The following is a 16,325-nucleotide window of genomic DNA, read 5'->3' as shown; positions in this document are numbered from 1 at the left end:
AACTCCACTCCGACACACAGAAGGTAATGTTGTTTAACTCCACTCCTACACACAGAAGGTAATGTTGTTTAACTCCACTCCTACACACAGAAGGTCATGTTTACTCCACTCCTACACACAGAAGGTAATGTTGTTTAACTCCACTCCTACACACAGAAGGTAATGTTGTTTAACTCCACTCCTACACACAGAAGGTAATGTGGTTTAAGGCCACTCGTACACACAGAAGGTAATGTTGTTTAACTCCACTCCTACACACAGAAGGTAATGTTGTTTAACTCCACTCCTACACACATAAGGTAATGTTAACTCCACTCGTACACACAGAAGGTAATGTGGTTTAACTCCACTCCTACACACAGAAGGTAATGTGGTTTAACTCCACTCCTGCACACAGAAGGTAATGTGGTTTAACTCCACTCCTACACACAAGGTAATGTTGTTTAACTCCACTCCTACACACAGAAGGTAATGTTAACCCCACTCCTATACACAGAAGGTAATGTTGTTTAACTCCACTCCTACATACAGAAGGTAATGTGGTTTAACTCCACTCCTACACACAGAAGGTAATGTTGTTTAACTCCACTCCTACACACAGAAGGTAATGTTGTTTAACTCCACTCCTACACACAGAAGGTCATGTTTAACTCCACTCCTACACACAGAAGGTAATGTTGTTTAACTCCACTCCTACACACAGAAGGTAATGTTGTTTAACTCCACTCCTACACACAGAAGGTAATGTGGTTTAAGGCCACTCCTACACACAGAAGGTAATGTTGTTTAACTCCACTCCTACACACAGAAGGTAATGTTGTTTAACTCCACTCCTACACACAGAAGGTAATGTTAACTCCACTCTTACACACAGAAGGTCATGTTGTTTAACTCCACTCCTACACACAGAAGGTAATGTGGTTTAACGCCACTCCTACACACAGAAGGTAATGTGGTTTAACTCCACTCCTACACACAGAAGGTAATGTGGTTTAACTCCACTCCTACACACAAGGTAATGTTGTTTAACTCCACTCCTACACACAGAAGGTAATGTTGTTTAACTCCACTCCTACACACAGAAGGTAATGTTAACCCCACTCCTATACACAGAAGGTAATGTTGTTTAACTCCACTCCTACATACAGAAGGTAATGTTGTTTAACTCCACTCCTACACACAGAAGGTAATGTTGTTTAACACCACTCCTATACACAGAAGGTAATGTTGTTTAACTCCACTCCTACACACAGAAGGTAATGTTGTTTAACTCCACCCCTACACACAGAAGGTAATGTTAACTCCACTCCTACACACAGAAGGTAATGTTGTTTAACTCCACTCCTACACACAGAAGGTAATGTTTTAACCCCACTCCTACACACAGAAGGTAATGTTGTTTAACTCCACTCCTACACACAGAAGGTAATGTTGTTTAACTCCACTCCTACACACAGAAGGTAATGTTGTTTAACTCCACTCCTACACACAGAAGGTAATGTTGTTTAACTCCACTCCTACACACAGAAGGTAATGTTGTTTAACTCCACTCCTACACACAGAAGATAATGTTGTTTAACTCCACTCCTACACACAGAAGATAATGTTGTTTAACTCCACTCCTACACACAGAAGGTAATGTTGTTTAACTCCACTCCTACACACAGAAGGTAATGTTGTTTAACTCCACTCCTACACACAGAAGGTAATGTTGTTTAACTCCACTCCAACACACAGAAGGTAATGTGGTTTAACTCCACTCCTACACACAGAAGGTAATCTGGTTTAACTCCACTCCTACACACAGAAGGTAATGTTGTTAACTCCACCCCCTACACACAGAAGGTAATGTTGTTTAACTCCACTCCTACACACAGAAGGTAATGTGGTTTAACTCCACTCCTACACACAGAAGGTAATGTGGTTTAACTCCACTCCTACACACAAGGTAATGTTGTTTAACTCCACTCCTACACACAGAAGGTAATGTTGTTTTAACTCCACTCCTACACACAGAAGGTAATGTTAACCCCACTCCTACACACAGAAGGTAATGTTGTTTAACTCCACTCCTACATACAGAAGGTAATGTTGTTTAACTCCACGCCTACACACAGAAGGTAATGTGGTTTAACTCCACTCCTACACACAGAAGGTAATGTGGTTTAACTCCACTCCTACACACAGAAGGTAATGTTGTTTAACTCCACTCCTACACACAGAAGGTAATGTTTACTCCACCCCTACACACAGAAGGTAATGTTGTTTAACTCCACCCCTACACACAGAAGGTAATGTTGTTTAACTCCACTCCTACACACAGAACGTAATGTTGTTTAACTCCACTCCTACACACAGAAGGTAATGTTAACTCCACTCCTACACACATAAGGTAATGTTGTTTAACTCCACTCCTACACACAGAAGGTAATGTTGTTTAACTCCACTCCTACACACAGAAGGTAATGTTAACTCCACTCCTACACACAGAAGGTAATGTTGTTTAACTCCACTCCTACACACAAGGTAATGTTAACTCCACGCCTACACACAGAAGGTAATGTGGTTTAACTCCACTCCTACACACAGAAGGTAATGTGGTTTAACTCCACTCCTACACACAGAAGGTAATGTTGTTTAACTCCACTCCTACACACAGAAGGTAATGTGGTTTAACCCCACTCCTACACACAGAAGGTAATGTTGTCTAACTCCACTCCTACACACAGAAGGTAATGTTGTTTAACTCCACTCCTACACACATAAGGTAATGTGGTTTAACCCCACTCCTACACACAGAAGGTAATGTTGTTTAACTCCACTGCTACACACAGAAGGTAATGTGGTTTAACTCCACTCCTACACACAGAAGGTAATGTTAACTCCACTCCTACACACAGAAGGTAATGTTGTTTAACTCCACTCCTACACACAAGGTAATGTTAACTCCACGCCTACACACAGAAGGTAATGTGGTTTAACTCCACTCCTACACACAGAAGGTAATGTGGTTTAACTCCACTCCAACACACAGAAGGTTATGTTGTCTAACTCCACTCCTACACACAGAAGGTAATGTTGTTTAACTCCACTCCTACACACAGAAGGTAATGTGGTTTAACCCCACTCCTACACACAGAAGGTAATGTTGTCTAACTCCACTCCTACACACAGAAGATAATGTTGTTTAACTCCACTCCTACACACAGAAGGTAATGTTGTTTAACTCCACTCCTACACACAGAAGGTAATGTTGTCTAACTCCACTCCTACACACAGAAGGTAATGTTGTTTAACTCCACTCCAACACACAGAAGGTAATGTGGTTTAACTCCACTCCTACACACAGAAGGTAATCTGGTTTAACTCCACTCCTACACACAGAAGGTAATGTTGTCTAACTCCACCCCTACACACAGAAGGTAATGTTGTTTAACTCCACTCCTACACACAGAAGGTAATGTGGTTTAACTCCACTCCTACACACAGAAGGTAATGTGGTTTAAATCTCACTCCTACACACAGAAGGTAATGTTGTTTAACTCCACTCCTACACACAGAAGGTAATGTTGTTTTACTCCACTCCTACACACAGAAGGTAATGTTAACCCCACTCCTACACACAGAAGGTAATGTTGTTTAACTCCACTCCTACATACAGAAGGTAATGTTGTTTAACTCCACCCCTACACACAGAAGGTAATGTTGTTTAACTCCACCCCTACACACAGAAGGTAATGTTGTTTAACTCCACTCCTACACACAGAACGTAATGTTGTTTAACTCCACTCCTACACACAGAAGGTAATGTTAACTCCACTCCTACACACATAAGGTAATGTTGTTTAACTCCACTCCTACACACAGAAGGTAATGTTGTTTAACTCCACTCCTACACACAGAAGGTAATGTTAACTCCACTCCTACACACAGAAGGTAATGTTAACTCCACGCCTACACACAGAAGGTAATGTGGTTTAACTCCACTCCTACACACAGAAGGTAATGTGGTTTAACTCCACTCCAACACACAGAAGGTTATGTTGTCTAACTCCACTCCTACACACAGAAGGTAATGTTGTTTAACTCCACTCCTACACACAGAAGGTAATGTGGTTTAACCCCACTCCTACACACAGAAGGTAATGTTGTCTAACTCCACTCCTACACACAGAAGGTAATGTTGTTTAACTCCACTCCTACACACAGAAGGTAATGTGGTTTAACCCCACTCCTACACACAGAAGGTAATGTTGTTTAACTCCACTGCTACACACAGAAGGTAATGTGGTTTAACTCCACTCCTACACACAGAAGGTAATGTTAACTCCACTGCTACACACAGAAGGTAATGTGGTTTAACTCCACTCCTACACACAGAAGGTAATGTGGTTAAACCCCACTCCTACACAGAAGGTAATGTTGTTTAACTCCACTCCTGCACACAGAAGGTAATGTGGTTTAACCCCACTCCCACACAGAAGGTAATGTTGTTTAACTCCACTCCTACACACAGAAGGTTATGTCTTTATATTTATCAAACCATGTTAGATCTGATTTCAGGGAATCAGGAAGTAAACAAATAAACCATGTTAGATCTCATTTCAGGGAATCAGGAAGTAAACCAATAAACCATGTTAGATCTGATTTCAGGGAATCAGGAAGTAAACCAATAAACCATGTTAGATCTGATTTCCGGGAATCAGGAAATAAACCAATAAACAATGCCATTTTTATTTCCTCTCTCCTTCTTTGTAAACAGGGTTTCCTGAAGGACTTGTTCCAGCAGCACGGGAAGGCTGTGTCCTCCAGCAAACTGGACGAGTACACAGACGCAATGGTAAAACAACAGTCTCGTAGCCCTTTCCTGTAGTCAAATGACCATATCGCCCCCTAGTGGCCTCATTGGTGGAATCTTATTCATATTTTTCATAATTTCATAATTAATAAATACTATTTCAAAACAAACGCTGATAATGTGTTCTTCTTGGTTCCTGGAGGTGATAAATATATCCTCTTGGTTCCTGGAGGAACGTAGGGCCTGTACTAAAGGTATCCTCTTGGTTCCTGGAGGAACATAGGGCCTGTACTAAAGATATCCTCTTGGTTCCTGGAGGAACATAGGGCCTGTACTAAAGATATCCTCTTGGTTCCTGGAGAAACATAGGGCCTGTACTAAAGATATCCTCTTGGTTCCTGGAGGAACATAGGGCCTGTACTAAAGATATCCTCTTGGTTCCTGGAGGAACATAGGGCCTGTACTAAAGATATCCTCTTGGTTCCTGGAGGAACATAGGGCCTGTACTAAAGATATCCTCTTGGTTCCTGGAGGAACATAGGGCCTGTACTAAAGATATCCTCTTGGTTCCTGGAGGAACATAGGGCCTGTACTAAAGATATCATCTTGGTTCCTGGAGGAACATAGGGCCTGTACTAAAGATATCCTCTTGGTTCCTGGAGGAACATAGGGCCTGTACTAAAGATATCCTCTTGGTTCCTGTTGCCAGCCTTGGGATGCTTCCTGTCCCTTTTGGCCATGACATGCAGTCTTTATAGTCTCTCACCCACTGATTTACAATCTCTCTCTCTCCAGTGTGTGTAAAATAAGATAACTCAAGCACTACGTCTAATCAACCTAATGCAGTCATCAGTCTCTTGAACCATTAATGCAGGGTAAATGAACCTCATTCGTGGTACTTTCAGAGTGCCTGAACATGTCACTGAACGTGGTATAGATTCATCAGGTAGATCTGGTTGCAGTGATGTTCATTACAGCCTGCCCCTACACTCTAACCACTAGGCTACCTGCCTGCCCCTACACTCTAACCACTAGGCTACCCTGCCACCCCTACACTCTAACCATTAGGCTACCTGCCGTCCCTCCACTCTAACCACTAGGCTACCTGCCGTCCCTACACTCTAACCATTAGGCTACCTGCCATCCCTACACTCTAACCACTAGACTACCTGCCTCCCCTACACTCTAACCACTAGGCTACCTGCCGTCCCTCCACTCTAACCATTAGGCTACCTGCCGTCCCTCCACTCTAACCACTAGGCTACCTGCCGTCCCCACACTCTAACCACTAGGCTACCTGCCGTCCCTCCACTCTAACCATTAGGCTACCTGCCCGCCCCTACACTCTAACCACTAGGCTACCTGCCGTCCCTACACTCTAACCACTAGGCTACCTGCCGTCCCTCCACTCTAACCATTAGGCTACCTGCCATCCCTACACTCTAACCACTAGACTACCTGCCTCCCCTACACTCTAACCATTAGGCTACCTGCCATCCCTCCACTCTAACCACTAGGCTACCTGCCGTCCCCACACTCTAACCACTAGGCTACCTGCCGTCCCCCACTCTAACCACTAGGCTACCTGCCGTCCCTCCACTCTAACCATTAGGCTACCTGCCCGCCCCTACACTCTAACCACTAGGCTACCTGCCGTCCCTACACTCTAACCACTAGGCTACCTGCCGTCCCTACACTCTAACCACTAGGCTACCTGCCGCCCCTACACTCTAACCACTAGGCTACCTGCCGCCCCTACACTCTAACCACTAGGCTACCTGCCGCCCCTACACTCTAACCACTAGGCTACCTGCCGCCCCTACACTCTAACCACTAGGCTACCTGCCGCCCCTACACTCTAACCACTAGGCTACCTGCCGCCCCTCCACTCTAACCACTAGGCTACCTGCCCGCCCCAACACTCTAACCACTAGGCTACCTGCCGTCCCTACACTCTAACCACTAGGCTACCTGCCCGCCCCTCCACTCTAACCACTAGGCTACCTGCCCGCCCCAACACTCTAACCACTAGGCTACCTGCCGTCCCTACACTCTAACCACTAGGCTACCTGCCCGCCCCAACACTCTAACCACTAGGCTACCTGCCCGCCCCAACACTCTAACCACTAGGCTACCTGCCGCCCCCCTACACTCTAACCACTAGGCTACCTGCGGTCCCTACACTCTAACCACTAGGCTACCTGCCGTCCCTACACTCTAACCACTAGGCTACCTGCCGCCCCTACACTCTAACCACTAGGCTACCTGCCGTCCCTACACTCTAACCACTAGGCTACCTGCCGTCCCTACACTCTAACCACTAGGCTACCTGCTGCCCCTACACTCTAACCACTAGGCTACCTGCCATCCCTCCACTCTAACCACTAGGCTACCTGCCGCCCCTACACTCTAACCACTAGGCTACCTGCCTGCCCCTACACTCTAACCACTAGGCTACCTGCCTGCCCCTACACTCTAACCACTAGGCTACCTGCCTGCCCCTACACTCTAACCACTAGGCTACCTGCCATCCCTCCACTCTAACCACTAGGCTACCTGCCGTCCCTACACTCTAACCACTAGGCTACCTGCCGCCCCTACACTCTAACCACTAGGCTACCTGCCGCCCCGATGTGGCTTGTTCCCAGACTCCTGTCAAAGGGGCATCGCAATATACTGTCACCGACTGGTTTTTCCAGTCTTATCTATACCCTGAGGCTTGTTCCCTTCTCTGAAAACGATCTAACTTTAAATGGACTTCCCTGAGGAGAAAATGTCTTCATATTCCTTATGGGTCCTGGGCAAAAGTAGTACACTATATAGGGAATAGGGAGTCATTTGGGACTGTGACAGGGCTGTGTTGTGGCAGCCAGCAGCAGATGACTCTGTCCAGCTGTATTAATCATCTCATCTAACAGACTGAGATATTAGATTCCCAGTGTCTGGCGGGAGACTGTCACACCTCTCCTACCGATTCACTCTGTCTGTCTCTCACCCTGCCCTGTCTCCTACCCTGCCCTGTCTGTCTCCTACCCTGGCCTGGTCTGGCATCACCCTGTCTGTCTCTCACCCTGCCCTGTCTGTCTCCTACCGTGGCCTGGTCTGGTATCACCCTGTCTGTCTCTCACCCTGCCCTGTCTGTATCCTACCCTGGCCAGGTCTGGAATCACCCCGTTCTGTCTCTCACCCTGCCCTGTCTGTCTATCACCTGCCCTGCCTGTCTCCTACCCTGGCCTGGTCTGGTATCACCCTGTCTGTCTCTCATCCTGCCCTGTCTGTCTCTCACCCTGGCCTGGTCTGGAATCACCCTGTTCTGTCTCTCACCTTGGCCTGGTCTGGCATCACCCTGTCTGTCTCTCACCCTGGCCTGGTCTGGTATCACCGTGTCTGTCTCCTACCCTGCCCTGTCTGTCTCCTACCCTGGCCTGGTCTGGTATCACCCCGTTCTATATCTCATCCTGGCCTGGTCTGGCATCACCCCGTTCTGTCTCTCACCCTGGCCTGGTCTGGCATCACCCTGTTCCATCTCTCATCCTGGCCTGGTCTGGCATCACCCTGTTTTGTCTCTCACCTTGAGCTGGTCTGGTATCAGCCCGTTCCGTCTCTAACCCTGGCCTGGTCTGGCATCACCCCGTTCTGTCTCTCACCCTGGCCTGGTCTGGCATCACCCTGTTCCGTCTCTCATCCTGCCCTGGTCTGGCATCACCCCATTCCGTCTCTCATCCTGGCCTGGTCTGGCATCACCCTGTCTGTCTCTCACCTTGGCCTGGTCTGGCATCACCCTGTTCTGTCTCTCACCTTGGCCTGGTCTGGCATCACCCCGTTCCGTCTCTCATCCTGGCCTGGTCTGGCATCACCCCATTTCGTCTCTCACCCTGGCCTGGTCTGGCATCACCAAAGTCAAAATTGCCTATATTGTAAAATGTATGAAAACAAACATGTGGTTAAGGTTAGGTTTATGCATTAGGCTTAGCAGTGTGGTTAGGGTTAGGCATTAGGCTTAGCAGTGTGGTTAAGGTTAAGGTTAAGGTTAGGCGTTAGGCATTAGGGTTAGCAGTGTGGTTAAGGTTAGGCATTAGGCTTAGCAGTGTGGTTAAGGTAAGGGTTAGGCATTAGGCTTAGCAGTGTGGTTAAGGTTAGGGTTAGGCATTAGACTTAGCAGTGTGGTTAAGGTTAGGCATTAGGCTTAGCAGCGTGGTTAAGGTTAGGCGTTAGGCATTAGGCTTAGCAGTGTGGTTAAGGTTAGGGTTAGGCATTAGGGTTAGCAGTGTGGTTAAGGTTAGGCATTAGGCTTAGCAGTGTGGTTAAGGTAAGGGTTAGGCATTAGGCTTAGCAGTGTGGTTAAGGTTAGGGTTAGGCATTAGATTTAGCAGTGTGGTTAAGGTTAGGCATTAGGCATTAGGCTTAGCAGTGTGGTTAATGTTAGGGTTAGGCATTAGGCTTAGCAGTGTGGTTAGGGTTAGGCATTAGGCTTAGCAGTGTGGTTAAGGTTAGGGTTAGGCATTAGGCTTAGCAGTGTGGTTAGGGTTAGGCATTAGGCTTAGCAGTGTGGTTAAGGTTAGGGTTAGGCATTAGGCTTAGCAGTGTGGTTAGGGTTAGGCATTAGGCTTAGCAGTGTGGTTAAGGTTAGGGTTAGGCATTAGGCTTAGCAGTGTGGTTAAGGTTAGGGTTAGGCATTAGGCTTAGCAGTGTGGTTAAGGTTAGGGTTAGGCATTAGGCTTAGCAGTGTGGTTAAGGTAAGGGTTAGGCATTAGGCTTAGCAGTGTGGTTAAGGTTAAGGTTAGGCGTTAGGCATTAGGCTTAGCAGTGTGGTTAAGGTTAGGCGTTAGGCATTAGGCTTAGCAGTGTGGTTAAGGTTAGGCATTAGGCTTAGCAGTGTGGTTAAGGTTAGGCATTAGGCTTAGCAGTGTGGTTAAGGTTAGGGTTAGGCATTAGGCTTAGCAGTGTGGTTAAGGTTAGGGTTGGGTTTAATTTAGTCTCTGCCAGCTAGTGACCACTCTGCAGAGCTGCCCCCAGAAGATTCATAATGAAAAACGCTAACATGCGTCAGCATGTGTTTATTTGTGCTCAGATCTGAACCATTGACAAACATGTTTAGTTGTCTTTTTTAAGCAGGGAAACCAGTAATCGCTAAATATATTTAATATCTCCGTTGGTCTAAAATGGCACATGTTTTATTATGCATCAATTCCTTTTTTTCTAACAGATGAAGATTTTTGACAAAAATAAGGACGGTCGCTTGGATCTGAACGATTTGTCCAGGTACTTCTGATTGACTCTATTACAATTCTGGATACTGAACGATTTGTCCAGGTACTTCTGATTGACTCTATTACAATTCTGCATACTGAACCGTTTGGTCAGGTACTTCTAATTGACTCTATTACAATTCTGAATACTGAACCGTTTGGTCAGGTACTTCTGATTGACTCTATTACAATTCTGCATACTGAACCGTTTGGTCAGGTACTTCTAATTGACTCTATTACAATTCTGAATACTGAACCGTTTGGTCAGGTAATTCTAATTGACTCTATTACAATTCTGAATACTGAACCGTTTGGTCAGGTAATTCTAATTGACTCTATTACAATTCTGAATACTGAACCGTTTGGTCAGGTAATTCTAATTGACTCTATTACAATTCTGAATACTGAACCGTTTGGTCAGGTAATTCTAATTGACTCTATTACAATTCTGAATACTGAACCGTTTGGTCAGGTACTTCTAATTGACTCTATTACAATTCTGAATACTGAACCGTTTGGTCAGGTACTTCTGATTGACTGTATATTGTAGTACCAATACCTTTTCTGACTGTGTTGTTTTGCTTGATCAAACTGTTGTTTATTTCCTGTTTTCCTTTAGGATCCTGGCTCTAGAAGAGAATTTCATGCTACAGTTCAAAATGGATGTGAGTTCAGTTGATGTGTTTCTCCTAATGTTCATTACATTACTCTGCTAAATCTTCCTAGGAAGATGGAAAATGAAACTAACCATAAATTGACTCTGTTTACAGGCCTCCAGTCAAGAAGACAGAAAGAGAGACTTTGACAAAATATTCAACCACTATGATGTTGTGAGTACAGACAGAGTACCCTCGGGGCTGGGATGTTAGATTTGATTTGCAGGGCAACTGCTTCCTCTATGTGGTCTGTAAATTAAATACGAGTTGCAAAACAAGGATGTTTGGTCTGCCTTCAGAGAAGAGAGATTAGAATTTTGGCATGATGCTCTTTTAATGAGTTCTATGTTCTCTCTTCTCCATTGGTCAGAGTAACACCGGAGCTTTTAATGAGTTCTATGTTGTCTCTTCTCCATTGGTCAGAGTAACACCGGAGCTTTTAATGAGTTCTATGTTGTCTCTTCTCCATTGGTCAGAGTAACATCGGAGCTTTTAATGAGTTCTATGTTGTCTCTTCCCATTGGTCAGAGTAACATCGGAGCTTTTAATGAGTTCTATGTTGTCTCTTCCCCATTGGTCAGAGTAACACCGGAGCTTTGGAAGGACCAGAGGTGGATGGCTTTGTAAAAGACATGATGGAACTGGTCAGGGTAAGTTGTGGGGAAGAATATCAGACAATATCTTTATGAATGTGCCACAAACATGCTCCTATTATAATCGACAATATGTCGATTAAAGGTCATGTGTATTTAAAGGTCATAACATGGGACAATACATGCTCCTATTATAATCGACTATATGTCTTTGTAAAGGTCATGTGGGACAATATTGTGTTGGGAAAGGTAGAATAAAGTGTCTGTTGTTTTATCCTGTTGTGTTGTATATCTTTATGAGTCAGTCTTAACATGCTACCTGTTGTGTATGTTGTTATGAACATCTGACCTGGCTGGCCATAAGGACATCTATTGTGTCCAGTGTCTTCTGACAAGGTACAAATCTGTCGTTCTGCCCCTGAACAGGCAGTTAACCCACAGTTCCTAGGCCGTCATTGTAAAATAAGAATTTGTTCTTAACTGACTTGCCTAGTTAAATAAAGGTCCAATTAAAAAGGACATCTATTGTGTACTCTGTCCTGGTTGGCCAAAAGGACATCTATTGTGTCCAGGACATCTACTGTGTCCAGTGTCCTCTGTCCTGTCTGGCCATAAGGACATCTACTGTGTCCTCTGTCCTGGCTGGCCCTAAGGACATCTACTGTGTCCAGTGTTCTCTGTCCTGGCTGGCCCTAAGGACATCTACTGTGTACAGTGTCCTCTGTCCTGTCTGGCCCTAATGACATCTATTGTGTCCAGTGTCTTCTATCCTGGCTGGCCCTAAGGACATCTATTGTGTTCTCTGTCCTGGTTGGCCATAAGGACATCTACTCTGTCCAGTGTTCTCTGTCCTGGCTGGCCATAAGGACATCTATTGTGTCCAGTGTCCTCTGTCCTAAAGGACATATATTGTGTCCAGTGTCCTCTGTATCCATCTACAACAGATGGAATGCTCCTTGACCTTCACCTCTTGACCTCATTGAACTTACAGAATACGATAACTTTAGCCCACACATTCAATAGATCTTTATTGTCCCGGTAGAGCAATTTCTGTGCAAGATGAAATACATCTAAACATAGTTTCACGACTAATGTGTTTTACCTGTTGATCTTCCATCCAGCCCAGCATCACTGGTCCAGAGCTGGACAAACTGAGGGCTATGCTGCTGGGACACTGTGACGTCAACAAAGATGGAAAGATCCAGAGGAATGAGCTGGCGCTGTGCCTGGGAATGAAGCCCAATAAGGCCTAGTCTTCCCCATGCAGAGAAGACCTCTAACTACTGATCATTCCCTTCACTCTGATACATCCAGAACACCCAGAACGGATCCTTCCCCTCACTCTGATGCATCCAGAACACCCAGAACGGATCCTTCCCCTCACTCTGATACATCCAGAACACCCAGAACGGATCCTTCCCCTCACTCTGATACATCCAGAACACCCAGAACGGATCCTTCCCCTCACTGTGATGCATCCAGAACACCCAGAACGGATCCTTCCCCTCACTGATGCATCCAGAACAACCAGAACGGATCCTTCCCTCACTCTGAATCCAGAACACCAGAACGGATCCTTCCCCTCACTGTGATGCATCCAGAACAACCAGAACGGATCCTTCCCCTCACTCTGATACATCCAGAACACCCAGAATGGATCCTTCCCCTCACTGTGATGCATCCAGAACACCCAGAACTTTATGTCCAATCTTCAAAAACAAAGAAGACAACAGCTGCCATTGTTTGTTTTAGCATGTTGTAGAACAAGCACTGTTCTGAATGATATCAATTATATTTTCTTGTGATAGATTCACGTTAATACAGAATAATACAGGTAGATTACTGGTAAATAAATACAGAATAATACAGGTAGCCTACTGGCAAATGAATACAGAATAATACAGGTAGCCTACTGGTAAATGAATACAGAATAATACAGGTAGCCTACTGGCAAATGAATACAGAATAATACAGGTAGCCTACTGGTAAATGAATACAGAATAATACAGGTAGCCTACTGGTAAATGAATACAGAATAATACAGGTAGCCTACTGGTAAATGAATACAGAATAATACAGGTAGCCTACTGGTAAATGAAATGAAGGTAGCCTACTGAAATGAATACAGGTAGCCTACTGGTAAATGAATACAGGTAGCCTATAATAATACAGAATAATACAGCCTACTGGTAAATTAATACAGAATAATACAGGTAGCCTACTGGTAAATGAATACAGAATAATACAGGTAGCCTACTGGTAAATGAATACAGAATAATACAGGTAGCCTACTGGTAAATTAATACTGGTAGCCTACTGGTAAATGAATACAGAATAATACAGGTAGCCTACTGGTAAATTAATACAGAATAATACAGGTAGCCTACTGGTAAATTAAAGTGTATCTATTTGAAAAAGCAGGAGAAGGCTCAATGTTCAAGACTGTGTTGTGAATGATGCTTATATTTTTCTCGTTGTGTTTTGTTGGCCTGGGCATAGCTGGCTATTGGGCAATTTGCATGTAAGTGTAGTACTGTATTGTACATTAGGTGAGTTGCTGTTTTTAATATTATATGATGATGTTTAACAATGATAATTAAATCCAGAATAGTGGCACTTGGAGTTGTGTACTATTTTCCAGATACATTTAACATTAGTGTGTACAATATTGCCTGTGTGTATGGTCTGTTTGCTGGGTTAGAGAGGGAAGTATACTACAGTAATGGTGTGTATGGTCTGTTTGCTGGGTTAGAGAGGGAAGTATACTACAGTAATGGTTTGTATGGTCTGTTTGCTGGGTTAGAGAGGGAAGTATACTACAGTAATGGTTTGTATGGTCTGTTTGCTGGGTTAGAGAGGGAAGTATACTACAGTAATGGTTTGTATGGTCTGTTTGCTGGGTTAGAGAGGGAAGTATACTACAGTAATGGTTTGTATGGTCTGTTTGCTGGGTTAGAGAGGGAAGTATACTACAGTAATGGTTTGTATGGTCTGTTTGCTGGGAGAGAGAGGGAAGTATACTACAGTAATGGTTTGTATGGTCTGTTTGCTGGGAGAGAGAGGGAAGTATACTACAGTACTCATAAAATTTGATTTGATTTGATTGTGGTAAACAAACTGGTTATCTAAAACTAGAACTCCTTGAAAATATTCCAGCTGTATTCAGATCCATCAATGGACAGATGAGAGAGTCGTTGTGTAAATGTTGTGTAGGGGAGTGGCTCGTGGGGCTTTGGTCAAAAGTAGTGCACTATATAGGGAATAGGGTTCCATAGGACTCTGGTCTAAAGTAGTGCACTATATAGGGAATAGGGTTCCATAGGACTCTGGTCTAAAGTAGTGCACTATATAGGGAATAGGGTTCCATTTGGAACGTAGGTGTAATGAAGTGAAAGCAGCGTGTGCTCCAGTTGAGAGTTTAGGTCACCATAGAAACGCATTCATTCATTCAGGAGTGGTTGGGTGGGTGGGATATCTCAATCAGCGTCCACCTGACAGAACAAACATGGTTTAGTCATCAACATCTGGTGTGTTGCCCTACATCGCCTGGATACAGAAAGGAAACAACAAACTGCTACGGTACAAAACAGATACATTCACTTTATTTTCTGTTTCGTGACAGGATCTCTGAGTCTGATATGACCTCGATACATCTTGGGGGATTTCCTGTAAGCAGATGATAAAACCATGCGCTGATCTAATTGGATAAAAATAATCAAATTAAAAAAACACTTGACAGGACGTTCATTGGATGTTGGAGAAAAACTCTATATTGTGTCAGATGCTGTCTTTATGTTACTGACAAAACGCTCAGAATGCATATAGAATCTCAAGGCCATCAGAATGTTATACAGCCATCACTAACTAAGAGAGGCAGCTGCCTACATACAGACTAATCGGCCACTTTAAAAAATGGATCACTAGTCACTTTAATAATGCCACTTTAATAGTGTTTACATATCTTGCATTACTCATCTCATATGTATATATTGTATTTTATACCGCCTATTGCATCTTGCCTGTGCTGCTCTGTCATTGCTCATCCATATACAGTATTTATATGTATATATTCTTATTCCATTCCTTTACTTAGATTTGTGTGTATTAGGTAGTTGTTGTGGAATTGTTAGATTCCCTGTTAGATATTACTGCACTGTCGGAACTAGAAGCACAATCATTTCATTACACTCGCAATATCTGCTAACCATGTGTATGTGACCAATACATTTTGATTTGATTTGAATGGTTTAGTTTAGTTGATGAGGAGCAACATTAGCCGCTGTACATGCAGAAGCCCTTCCTGTGGTCCACAAATAGAACTGAACAGAAATACAAAAAAAAAGTTCACACTTTTTTAGCTGAGCTCTGAAACTAAAATGTGTGATAAATATCAACATAGTTAGAAGAGGACCAGCTACCCCCCTAGAGGAGGACCAGCTACCCCCTAGAGGAGGACCAGCTACCCTCTAGAGGAGGACCAGCTACCCCCTAGAGGAGGACCAGCTACCCCCTAGAGGAGGACCAGCTACCTCCCTAGAGGAGGACCAGCTACCCCCTAGAGGAGGACCAGCTACCTCACCAGAGGAGGACCAGCTACCCCCTAGAGGAGAACCAGCTACCTCCCTTAGAGGAGAACCAGCTACCTCCCTAGAGGAGGACCAGCTACCCCCTAGAGGAGAACCAGCTACCTCCCTAGAGGAGGACCAGAGGAGGACCAGCTACCCCCTAGAGGAGGACCAGCTACCCCCTAGAGGAGGACCAGCTACCCCCAAGAGAGGACCAGCTACCTCCCTAGAGGACCAGCTACCCCCTAGAGGAGGACCAGCTACCCCCTATTTGAGGACAAGCTAGAGGAGGACCAGCTACCCCCTAGAGGAGGACCAGCTACCCCCTAGAGGAGGACCAGCTACCCCCTAGAGGAGGACCAGCTACCTCCCTAGAGGACCAGCTACCCCCCTACCTAGAGGAGGACCAGCTACCTCCCTATTTGAGGACCAGCTACCCCCCTAGAGGAGGACCAGCTACCCCC

The 16,325-nt window shown here is 44.7% G+C and overlaps 1 protein-coding gene and 1 long non-coding RNA gene across 4 annotated transcripts in view; both read left to right on the top strand.

The window, feature by feature from the left end:
* LOC112239781 (secretagogin) overlaps positions 1-12,807 on the top strand; it is a 21,382-nt gene extending 8,575 nt beyond the window's left edge. For 2 of the 3 annotated variants that reach the window (XM_042316914.1, XM_042316912.1), the window contains 6 exons: positions 4,763-4,840; positions 10,005-10,060; positions 10,667-10,712; positions 10,818-10,877; positions 11,285-11,353; positions 12,418-12,807. In XM_042316914.1, the coding sequence (XP_042172848.1) occupies positions 4,763-4,840; positions 10,005-10,060; positions 10,667-10,712; positions 10,818-10,877; positions 11,285-11,353; positions 12,418-12,549 (441 nt within the window). In that variant the 3' untranslated portion in view covers positions 12,550-12,807. Of the gene's footprint in view, positions 1-4,762; positions 4,841-10,004; positions 10,061-10,666; positions 10,713-10,817; positions 10,878-11,073; positions 11,200-11,284; positions 11,354-12,417 lie in introns of those variants that run through there. The other variant, XM_042316913.1, reaches the window with a different exon arrangement.
* A 605-nt stretch (positions 12,808-13,412) lies between these two features.
* On the top strand, positions 13,413-13,912 carry LOC121845466. Its single transcript, XR_006082572.1, has 2 exons — positions 13,413-13,449; positions 13,510-13,912. It is a non-coding gene; the product is annotated as an uncharacterized LOC121845466 (long non-coding RNA).
* The last annotated feature ends 2,413 nt before the right edge of the window (positions 13,913-16,325 follow it).

The sequence above is a fragment of the Oncorhynchus tshawytscha genome, unplaced genomic scaffold (assembly GCF_018296145.1).
Source record: "Oncorhynchus tshawytscha isolate Ot180627B unplaced genomic scaffold, Otsh_v2.0 Un_contig_727_pilon_pilon, whole genome shotgun sequence".
NCBI classification, from domain to species: Eukaryota; Metazoa; Chordata; class Actinopteri; order Salmoniformes; family Salmonidae; genus Oncorhynchus; species Oncorhynchus tshawytscha.
The sequence above is the reverse complement of the archived record's forward strand: the minus strand, read 5'-3'. Positions and strand labels throughout refer to the sequence as shown.